At 40.9% G+C, this 12296-nt stretch overlaps 1 protein-coding gene across 9 annotated transcripts in view; it reads right to left on the bottom strand.

Moving 5' to 3' along the window:
* Window positions 1–12296, bottom strand: part of wnk3 (WNK lysine deficient protein kinase 3) — a 40325-nt gene that overhangs the window by 20030 nt on the left and 7999 nt on the right. For all 9 annotated transcript variants that reach the window (XR_013502256.1, XM_078254944.1, XM_078254950.1 and 6 more), the window contains exons 2-3: window positions 10000–11201; window positions 258–430 (exon numbers count right to left, since the gene is read on the bottom strand). Coding sequence is in view for 8 of the 9 variants with exons in the window: in XM_078254944.1 (XP_078111070.1) it covers window positions 258–430; window positions 10000–10728 (902 nt within the window). In the remaining variant the exon portion in view is untranslated. The remainder of the gene's footprint in view (window positions 1–257; window positions 431–9999; window positions 11202–12296) is intronic.

Raw genomic sequence — 12296 nt, 5'->3', positions numbered from 1 at the left:
CCTTTCAAAGACATGTAAATGATGATGTATACTGTATATCAGCTTTGTTTCTTTTGGTAATTTTAGTGCATTATTACTATACTATACACTTGTGGATGACATTTAATAATTAGAGGATTTTATAATTTTATGCTAATCAGAGACTTTGGCTAAAAGATTATTTTTTATGCAAATGAAAAAACGACAAAACTAAATGACACAATAATAGTGAGCTGTCATTAAGTGAAGAATATTAGATATTTGGAAGTTGTGCTTACGTTTTAAGTGTTCCTGAAGTCATGAGTTCAGTGACCAGGACAATGCACTTCTTGCCGCGGAGCACAGACTCCCAGGAATCATAGAAGCGGACGATGTTGGGATGCTGGAGCCCCTTCAGCATCTCTGCCTCCTCCTTGAAGCGTTGCTGCTCCGCCTTGGTCAGCTTGCGATCCTGAAGTGAGAGATACACACCAAATGATATGGCATGAATGTGAACATTTGCTTCCACAGAGCTTTACAGACATTGTTTCCTATACACTGGCGGGCAATTCTATTACTATAAACAGTGCTTCATTTATGTCCATAAGCTGTACAAGAATGCTGCCACGCGATTCTGTCCATACCACAAAACATCATGAGGCTGTGCACTACCACCTACTGCCACTAGATGGTGCAAGCAATACAGAGTTGTAGCAGTGGTGCGACAACACCCAAGCCTTGGCTTAATAAAACACATTTCTACTGCATCTGCCAAACATCCCTAGTATGGCGGCCAGAATGGACGATGCAAAAATTTAATTCACTGGCATGGGCAGGTCCCACAGGAACATGACACAGTCATTGACTTATCCCTAAACACTAGAAAAAAGAATGTAATGAATATCTTGTATTTATTGTGTATTCTTATGTATTCTTCTGTTTTCAGAAGAATGTTCTCATTGTTCTGTTCTCATTAATTCATTTAATCTGCTGTATTCAGACAAAAAAAAGTATTTACTCCACATATATATTATCAAGTCAATACAAAATTATGAATATTCAAGTGATAATAATGATAGTGATAATATTGAATCAATCAATCTTTATTTAAAGTGTTAAATCACCATTAAACACTGTGTCAGTGCACTTTACAATTAAAGGAACAAGGAAATAACAGACAGCAACAAAAAAATTTAACAGCATTAAAGCAGTAATAATAAACAATATAAAACCAGCAACATAAGAGAATAAGTGAAAAAGGTTAGTTTGTGAAGGACGCAGAAAGAATGGTGTGTTATGGTTGGCTGTAGTAAAATGAGTAGGGGTGGGTTTTCAATCTAGATTTAAAAATGTCAACTGAGTGAGCTTCTTTAACATGTAGTGGGAGGCCATTCCAAAGATGAGGGGCACGGTAGGAGAATGCTCTATAACCGACTGATTTTTTTGTTTACTAGGGGAATGACCAGGACACTAGCATCAAGGGAGCGGAGAGACTGTTCCGGTGTATATGGTGTAATAAGCTCAGATAAATAAGGTGGTGCCAGTCCATGCAGGGCCTTATACGTTAAAAGAAGAACCTTACATTAGCTCTAGCTTGCACTGGGAGCCAGTGAAGAGAGGCCAGAACAGGTGTTGTGTGATCATATTTTCGAGTTTTTGTCAGGATTCTGACTGCAGTGTTCTGAGCAACTTGAAGGCCTCTACTGGCACAATTTGGAAGACCAGAAAAAAGGACATTGCCGTAGAAGTCGGGAAGACACAAATACATGGATTACAGTTTCAACATCACAAAATAATAAGATGGGTCGGATTTTTGCAATGTTAGTGAGATGGAAACATGCTGTCTTGAATAATCAAACACAATGTTCACAATCAAAGCATTTTACAGTGGAGAAGATCCTGTCCCCACTAAGTCAATGTGTATTTTTAGACTCATCACAAGCAACTACCGTTGTCTCCATGTGTACAAATAACAACAAAGCATTTCAGGTCTGTGGTCTTTTGACCTTTGTTGACCTTGTAACCTGTGAGGGCTTTTTGTTTTCGATGGTACTGAAAAGTTTTAATAGAAAGCACACTTAAAAAGTTCATTGCCACATGTTTGTTTTTAACAACAAGCAACCTTTAACCATTTATGTAAAAGAAAAATATAAGAAAAAACACAACAGTGTGTCTGACTTGATATCAGCGACGGAGTCGGATGGCAGCTATTGTCGGGTCACAAACAGACCTAACTATAAATGGAAGTCATCATAACATTGGCTTTTCCACTGATCGATTCCATTGATGTTGAGCTTTTTGCTTTACACAAAGCTCCCCCCAAAGGGAGATCGTGTACTGCAAATGATTGGATGCAAATAAACAGATTTTCATATAATGCAGTTTCTCTGTCCCTACGTCGATTTTGTCAGTGAGAACTACCTGCGTTTGGGTGCCTCTGTCTCACTCCTCAGTCAGAGCATAACTCTGCCTAACTGTGTGGCACAGTGAGAGACAGAGTGCTTGCCTGTGTGTCCCTGTCCGTTGCCTCCTCAGCATCTATCATGTCTCCCACTGAGTGTGGCATCAGACAGTCAGCAGAGGTCACAGAGAGTTCAGTTGGTGAGATTGTGTCTAGACACTCATACAAACCTACTTCCCATTCCCTTAGCCATCCACCCACACGCACCCAAAGAGAGGCACAATATCAAAAACATCTCTAGAAAAAAAGTGTTCAAGTGTTTCATTAATATGTCACAATTCTATTTCCATTGCCAAAACTGCTAAACACACCCAAATACAATTACTGCTGATAGGAGGCCTCAGATAAATGGAAATGGGGAAGCAATAGAGAAACAAGTAGGCAGAAAGTAAGGGAGAGAAAGGACAGCTCAGGTTTCCATGACACTGCCCTATGGTGACTAGTCATGTCTTTCTTCCTCTAAATCAGCCTGGTTGTTCTCCATTTCTGCAACTGTATGAATACTGTAGCTTTAGGCACATAGTAATCATCACAATAAGAATCACTAATCAATCATTATTATAAATTATTATTATTAAGGATGCAAACCCTCGAAACATGGTAAGGAATCCACCTGGTGGAACAAAGCTGAAGACTGCTGGAGGTCTCCGTCCGGAGATTACATATGAGGGGAGTTTACCCAGCATGGCCTTGTTTACAAAAATATACAAATGAAGTTGTCTATGTAGACTTAGTGACGATCAGTCTACTAAATCCTAAAAAGTGTACAATGATGAGTACGGGAACCATCGTACTCATCTGTGGTACACAGAATCTAAAAGGTGGAGTGTACCATAGGCAGAATAGACGAAGACAAAATCACCATAGTCCAAGAAACTTAAAAAGGTAGCCTGCACAAGGTTTTTCATGGCTAACATGTTATTGATTCTGAAATAAACAAGAACATCAGAAAATATGATGCAATCCAAGAAGATTATGATGTTCAATTTATTTTGAGATTGTGTCATGTTGATTCAGCTCTATGGCAGTTTCTTGCTGTAGTTTGTTGTATTGCTGTATTGATTTCTGTTTCTGCTCTTATTTTGGCCACAGTTAGTGGACAAACTAGCACGATCACTTTACAAAATCAGGAAACCCTTACAATACAGGAACACCCCTTCGATACAGTCTCTCAACAAATATAGAACAATAGAAGTTTCAGAAATGTACTCTAGTATTTACTACAGGGTAATCGTAATTAATAAGATTATATTTTGGGTGTTTCTGTTATTTTGTCCACACCTGCATGGTCAGTTTAGTCATGTAATATTGTTGTCACATGGCACCTCCGTGGCAGGGTAAACGGAGTAAGACCTGGTTATGCACCATGAGATTTTTTTAGCTCAGACATGTGGTAGAGCAGAAAGTCAAACTGTAGGTTAAGTAGCCTCATAAAACACAGAGGGAAATAGACAGGATATGGCTTACAAGGCACACTGGGTAGGTGGTAAGAGGCTGGGGTCATGAATGCCAAAGCATGTGAGCCCTAAAACATCTATTTTGGCAAAAACTGCATGAGTATCATATCGTACAGACTGAAGATTAACTGGCTTCCCTGGTTACATTCTCGTCTGAAGGAGGAGTGTGCCTCAGCTACGGTGGGATAAATAGGAGCTGGTTTAGGGCACGATCAACACATAGGAGAGCATTAGTTTTGCTGTATCTAGATATTTGTACATTTATGAGGGTGTATGTGGTGTGTGTGGCCCTGCAGTGTGGGAATAAGCATGTCAAAAATCAAGGTGGCGGGTGGAAAGGATTGGATTACTGTAAACTACAACAGCTCAGACTACCAAGATAGACTGCTGGAAAAGGGCAGGCCCACACGCCAGATTAGAACCCGAGGCCAGTGGACCAAGTTCACTAACCTTAATAGATGCCTTTAGCCAATGCACTGCACTAGTCATTTCTTTTTAGGTGACCACTTTTTAACAGGAGGTCTTCATCTACAGTATATGTACTCAATTCAGCTCCTTATATAAAAAGGTGTGCAACAGTTTATTAATGGACATCAATGCTTACTTATAAATTAATCTTAAAATCTGACTCAGAGTTCTTCCCTTGTGTGGCATATGCCTTAGATAATAATCACGTCATAATAATTTGATCATAAGTGCTTCAGATGTATTGACTTAGGTCATACAGTTAATGCCAGTGTTATGTGGTAATTTTTTAAACATTCAATAGCAATTGAATCTTTATTGTCGCTTAGGTAATGTGGATTCAGCCTGCGGGACACTTGCATGTGCCCTAGTTGAGCATGCATCTGGTGAGTTTGGTTGAATTGATTCCATTTGGGTCTATGGAGTTCAGCTGTGGTCCATTTAATCCCACCTCTCCTAATTTTAGTCACCCATCAATAGTCTGTCTATGCTTTACCTGGTTTAACCCAAGTAGTCTTTTAATCGGAAACAACCAAGCTTATCTCCAACTACTCCCTTTTGCTGCTGCTATTTGTTACACTGAGCCAAAGAATTATGACCAGAAACTACATCAATTATCACTGTGTAATCGCCAAACTGGGGTCTCAACTGTATATAGGTGAACAAGGGGTCTAGACTTTGTTTCATAAGGGCTGCACACTGAACTCTAACGTTGATATAATCCTTAACCGTTTCCAAGTGCTCTAATGGCCTTAATAAGGATGAGCCTTTTTACTAAGAAACATGGCACGCCGATTGTAGCAGGCAACCTTATAAGCTGGCATTTATCTGCAGACATAAATCCAAAAGGCTCCATGACAATACACGTTAAATCAAATATTTATGGTGGTAATCATCATCATGGCAAGCTTCAGTACTGTAGACTTGACTGCTGCTCTTGTGTTTGTAGCCCTGTGAGTGTGGCTGAGCTGAGCTGAGCTGGACCAGTATGGGACGACTGGGTTGAACCAGTCTGGTTTCTGCCGCCCGAGTTATGCTGTCTGTGCAGGGTTTTTGTTCCAGCCTTACAGGCACCCACTGTAATTAACTCCCTGGATCACTCTGCATGCTCACTCACACAGACAAAAAGTGATGGAGGGAGAGAAGGAGGGAGGGAGGGTGAGAGAGGAAGAGAAAGAGAGGGTGACAGGCAGACACATACAGTGGCATCTGTTGCCACAGACAGACAGAGAGCAACAGCTTGCACAAAGAAATGTTACATGTTGGTACAAGACATACAAAAACACCCAATGAGGGTGAACAACGGCGATATATATACGACGGAGGCAGTAGCAAGGGAAATATATAGTTCTGCCATCTTAGGCGTGGAATTCCCAGGGAAAGAGAAAGGAAAGAAGAGAGATGGTGTCCGCACTGTGAACTTTAATTACACACTCTTTCAAACTGCATTTGGACAGATAATCCCCTGGCTTCCCTCTCTTTGTGGACACAGGAGATGAGAAGCTAGGTGCTATCAGGCTGCAGTCTCACAGGATAGTGGAGATGGCATTAAATAGTGCTTTGTCTCATCATGTACAGGCTGTTTATCATCCTATCCCATCCAGTGCCCTCAAATTGGTAACATTGAACAGACTGTTTATACATTATGATACGTTCTTCTGTGCATGTTTTTTGATTACTGGGACCTTAGATTTTAATTGAAATTGACTCTTGTCTGAAGATTTGAGCCAACTTGTAGACTTAAAACCAAACTAGGGATGCAAAATCTGACTTTTTCCAGTCCCGATCCAGTCCCGATCCAGGCCCGATACCGATCTGATACCAGTGTTTAATTAATTAGCTGTATCCCTCTGTGACGGCTCCTAGGCCTCAAGACCTATAACATCCCTTTGGTTGCTGGGATTGGCTTATAAGGACTGATGATTGACACCTGGATCAACTGATTGCTCACATGTCTATAAATAGGAGTGCCTGGGCAGTCACTCTCTCTCTCCCTCCTCAAGGTTGCTTGGTTTGTTTGGACTTTGGTTGAGTTTCTTTTGCATTCTAACATTGCTACACCTTCACACATCCATACACTACACACATTACTGATAAACTGATAGCACGTTTAACTTTGTTTATTTTATAAAATTTGATTTAATCGAGCAAACGTGTGTTCTCCTCATTTAGTCATATCTTTGAGCCAGGTCATGACACCTCACTGTGTGGAAGTGACTGAGATCATTCTTGTATGTGTAACGCAACATCAGGCTTGACTTAAACATAGTTTTTCTAACTTTTTAAAACAAAATGTAACAAATAAATACATAGATATATAGGCCTATTATTAAAATAATAAATTGTGCACCAGCAACTTGGTAAAATATCCGAATTACAATTGAAGTGTAAAACTTTTAATTGCAGCAACAAATTAGTCAAAACTTACAAAGGAATTCAAATTACAGTATATAATGTATATAGTATAAAAACAGAATTGAATTGAGTAGATCTGTCTCATTGTCAGCGATACCCGATTCAGCTATTTTAGTATTTGGCCCGATATCCGATATCAGTTTCGGAACCGAACCAAACCATATAATTGTTTGTCTTTTATCACAATGAACACATTTAGATACAAATATAGACAATAATGTTGTTGTTCATTATCATCCTTAATCATCCACACTGTACTGTGTTATTGAAGATTGCTCATCTTTGTAACCAGCAGCACAAATTAATGTTTACATCAAGTCTGACATTATTAACACAGCAAGCCAATCATATCTAATCATTACTATTCTGATCACTATTGTCCACTCTAATGCTAAATGCAAGCTTTGGTAAGGTGAGGTAAATAGGATAGATGTGACCTCGCCTAAGTGACTAAAATGTTGCACTGGATCAGCTGTGTGACCAGGCCACGGTGTCCTCTGTGTGTGTGTGTGTGTGTGTGTGTGTGTGTGCGTGCGTGCGTGCGTGTCCCTGCATGTGGTAACTAAGCATTAGCTACACAACTGCTCTCTGGGAGGCATGCCATGGTAATCCTCTCTCTCTCTCTCTCCTCCTGTGTCTCTTCTCTTTCTCACACTCTGCCTTATTCACCTTGCTGTTGCTCTGTGTCTGTCTGAATCTCAGTCTGTTTTTCTCTAAAAGGCTGTCTTCCTATCTGTTTATAATATAAATTTAAATTAGACAGTAAAATAAAAAATATGAATAGATTTTTGGAATTCTATGAAACGATTTTGAATCGGTAGAGCTTGAATCGCGATTTGAATGTGAATACATTTTTTTGCACACCCCTAATATGCATAGAGTAATTCTAATTGTCTCAGTAATTATTTGTCATTATTAGTAATAATGTCCTTATACTTTGTAAACAGACAACCAGTAAAAGTAAGTTGCTTTTCTCCATGAGATTTACTTTGACCCAATGCAAATCAATATGGGTGGGTAAATCAGCTTAAGCGTACTCTGAATTTAAAAAAAAGAAAAAGTGCTCATACTCCTGAGCCAAGGCAAAATATAGTGTGGTGTCTTTGCTGGTGTCATGAAAGAATGCCCTAGCTGTCTGGTGGCAAAATATATTTATGATAATATTATCATTCAAGGTGAAATAGGCTACCTTTGCAAGCTGGGCAGATCCCTTAGAAAAAAATGACATCAAGTATTTAAGTAGGACTTAACAGGAGCTATGGCAGTATGATATATCAAGCCGCAGAGGCCAACTGCTGATATGAAGCTAATTCACTAGAGTAAAACCAGAAAAGGTGATGGGAGCATGCCTGCTCCTTGTCAGTCCAACAGACAGACCTTGATCTCAAGGATTAGTCAAGGCTCTTGTTTTGGAATTAGCTCCAAACCAAACACATGACTGACTTTTCTCACACAAAGCCAGCAGTCAAATCAGATGGCTTACCATAACACTGCTCTCTATTGTGGGACCAAGAGTCAGAGGGATGCATTTCTTCTCTCCTCCACATGTCTGTCTCCCACCACATGTTGAATTCACACCATCTAACAATGTTTTCCATCACTTCTCTGCATGATAAATCCGGTTGGCTACAGTAAAGACTTTAACAGTGCTCTGGTATAAGACATTTATCATATCATTATTTTCCTCCCACTACAATGCCAATGCATGACAAAGGGTTTCTTACAGTAATGTTTGTGGTACATTTGCTACAATGTTCCTATTTGCTCTGTGTTCACAAAATGCACCCCATTCAGAACTTCCCATTCACACGATGACTATTTCCATTTCAGACCTCATTATATAATACAATACAAGAGTAGGCTGTGACATGTGTACTGTAGCCTCAGCTATACCCGGGCATGCTAAAACTAGCCTAATTAGCCACACCATTTTGACTATACACTTTCTAATAAGAACATACCTTCTCACTTTAAAACTTGTGATTCATGCTGACTGCTTGATTAGTGACACAATTAGCTTCTTCCAAAAGCAATTTCCAGTATGTAACGAGGCAGAGTGAACATACACCTTCTTGACCTCTCAAGATGCTTTTTCTCAAGAGCTGTGAGGAGTCCCTTGCCTGATTTGAAGCACTAAACCTAAAACACATTAAAGTGCTCATATTATGCTCATTTTCAGGTTCATAATTGTATTTAGAGGTTGTACCAGAATATGTTTGTGTGGTTTCATTTTCAAAAAACACCATCTTTTTGTTGTACTGCACATTGCTGCAGCTCTTCTTTTCACCCTGTGTGTTGAGCTCTCTGTTTTAGCTACAGAGTGAGGCATCGCACTTCTGTTACATCTTTGATGGGAGTCGCACATGTGCCGGTGCTAGGTAAGGACTACTAGCCAGTCAGAAGCAGAGTATGAGGGAGTGCCACGCTAGCAGCTAGGCGAGCATTATAACGTGTTACAAAGTGACGCACGTTTGTCACAGAAGTAAAGGCTGGACTACAATAGAGCTGTTTGGAGCAGTTTGTGAACAGTCTTTTCTTTGGAAGACGGTAACTCCCTTTGGGGTGGACTTTTGGGCTTTTTCACTTTGTAAACCTATAACATGCACAAAAAAAGATATATAACACAATAAAGGAAAGGGAAAAAGCCAAAAAGCATAATATGAGCACTTTAACGCAATCCCTAAAATTAATATTATATAATATAATATATATAAGTGTCATGACTGAATTAGTGTAATTCAGGCTAATGAAGAAAATGCCGCTTCTAAAAGGATACCCTATCACAACAAGAAGAAGCGCTGACAGCCCATGATTATATTATTCATCACAGTCCCAGAAAAGGCAAAGTATCTACTTTCACTGTGTGTTGTCACTTAACTACAAGTGATGCTCCTCCTTTTCACCCTGGTCTTCACTGAACTGCAGTCTCGCAGTATGAATATCAAGCAGACAACGTGTTGAGATTTCCAGATTTCAGGAGGAAAGAGCTCTGTGAAAAATCTAATACTATTCACTTCAAAAGAACAAAATTGGACGGAAAGTTCTCTAAAGCGACCTTATTGGAATTATTATTTGTCAATATAAAATATTTCTATTTAGGGCTGTGTACACATTCTGGATTCTTTAAGTGCACTGGTTATTTTATCTTGCAGCTAATTGTGCCTGCTAATACAGAATTCTTCATTATACATTTTGAATATTTGGCATCATGGTGTGAAAAGAAAGGATAACAGTTTGTCTTACCTGAAGTTCACACCAAGCCACCTCCACCCAAGTCTCTGTGTCCAAGCCTTTATACACAGTCTTGAAGGCTCCTCTACCCAATTCGATGTCAAACTTAAGGAACCTGCCTCCAGGAGAGGTGGCCACAGCCTTCATCTCCGCCTCCTCCTCCTGCTCACGGTCCCTCTCCTTCCCCCTTTGGGTGGGTGCGGAGGAAGGTACCTCCTTGCCCGGCTCCTGACTGGAGCTGGGGAAGGATGGATCATGGCCCATGGCAGCACAGGATGAAGCAGTCCCTTGCTGCTGGGCAGTGCTGGTGAAGACTGAGTCTGAGCGCAGCTCCAGGTGGGGGGCACTGTGAGGCGCCTCTGGGAGCACCTCCACCTCATTGTCCTCCTCACAAATCTCCACACTCTTCCTGAAGAAGCGCTTCTCCCTCCTCAGTCGTTTCTGGCCAGTATCGACTAGTAAGCAGGGCGTGGAGAAGGAAATCGGTCTGACTGGGTTCTCCTTACCCTCCTGGCTGGCTTCCCCTACTCCTCTTCCTCCTCCTTCTCCTCCTCCTCCATCCTCTCCTCCTGTCGCTTTCCTCTCCTGAGTGTGGGAGGAGGAGAAGTCTGAGGAGGTGCTGTGTGTCCTCTCCCTCTGTGGGTTGGCCCTGCCCTCCTGCTCCGTGTCCTCCTCCCTCTGTCCGTCAGGTTTCTCAGAGGAGTCCTCGGTGCCTGTGGGCTCTCCTGGGTCAGTAGCCATGGGGAACGGCCTTTCCCACTACACCTCGACCTCCCCCGCCTCCTCCTCCTCCTCCTCCTCCTCCAAACCTTTGCTCCTCTGTCAGTCCCCGTCTCTCTCTCTTTCTATGGTCACCCACTCACCCCTTCTAGTCTGTCAGGCTGTTCTTCCAGTGCTGCAGGTGACTGAAGGCCGTCTTTGGTCAAACTGGTGACCCTCTCCCACGTTTCCTCCGCTGTTTGCCTCCCTGTCTCCTTTTATTAGATGATTTACAGTAGCACAGCAGGGTTAGAACACAGAATAGTTTCTGTCCTCACTTTCCTCCTCACCATGTCCTACATGCTCTTTATTTCCACTTAGATGCAGTACTAATGAAAGTAAACCACACGTCTCCCAGCTCTTAGGAACACACACTAAACCAGTTTTTTCAACCCTGCTGGGAAAGCTGCAGTGTTTTCCTTTCAAACTGTTGTGTGAATATCTTCAAGTAAAACCTGCAAGACAAAAACAAAACATTGCATTAATATTCAGACAGCCAGAGAGGGAATTATTGTGATGTTGTTGCCATATTTAACTCTCTTATGAAGAATACAAGTGTGATACTGTTAGTATTTGATGAGATACATTTAAGTAGGAAAGTCCGAGGGTCCCCTTTACTTTAGAGGGACGAAACGGACCCAAGAAGATCAAAGAAGAACGTTACAGAAAATCCTCACAGCAGCTTAAGTAAGGAAATTGACTGTCAGAGTAAGTCTGCGTAAAAGTATGTGTGAACTGGATAGGATTGGATATAAAATGCTGAACATTTTACTAAAAAGAAGATTCAACGCATTCAACTACTCATTCAACACTCTTTCTTGTAATGCCTACCACTGCTAATACTTGCAAAGAGCCACTGTATTTCCCTTGAGAATGTGAAGTGTTGATTGCCTGTAAAACGTCTGCTAATGCATTTTAAACCATTAAGCTCACAATGTAGCAAAATGCTGCAAACATTCAAGGAAACCTAATGTGAGTAGATTTGAAGATTTCCATAATTGGTGTGATTGTTTCCAGTGATACAGGGTAAGACACTTTTTCCACAGTCACTTGCCAAAGTGACCTGAGGTAATTAATTGGGCAATGTTAATTCAAAGTCATTAGTGAACTCTGGCAGCCCAGCTTGTACCCGTACATGGTAAGAATATCCCAAAACCCATATAGGAGAGCAACCATTGAATCTGCCAAAAAAAAGCTTTGTTGTGGGCTAAACTTTGACATTTAAACTACTCAAAGAATATCCAGCTAGCCTGGAATTGCACATGGCTTCATCAAGCATCAAGTGCATGTTATCAGCGTCTTGTGACTTAAGTTGTGTACAATGACTCCATTAGTCACCAGAAAGCTGCAGTAGTATGCGATCCCAACCATTAAATATGGATGATGAACTATTGGCTGGTTGAGTGAATAATTCATATGCAGAGGGACTGTTGAACTGTACTGGAGTGACTACCACACATCTGCAACAAAGGGCTCATAATATACACAACTATGACTGTGATTACCATCAGCAAAGGCATCAGCCAACAGTATTACTCACTGCATACCCA

This window comes from Sander vitreus, chromosome 7, assembly GCF_031162955.1.
Source record: "Sander vitreus isolate 19-12246 chromosome 7, sanVit1, whole genome shotgun sequence".
Lineage (NCBI taxonomy): Eukaryota > Metazoa > Chordata > Actinopteri > Perciformes > Percidae > Sander > Sander vitreus.
Note: the sequence above shows the minus strand (reverse complement) of the source record. Positions and strands in the feature narration are given on the sequence as shown.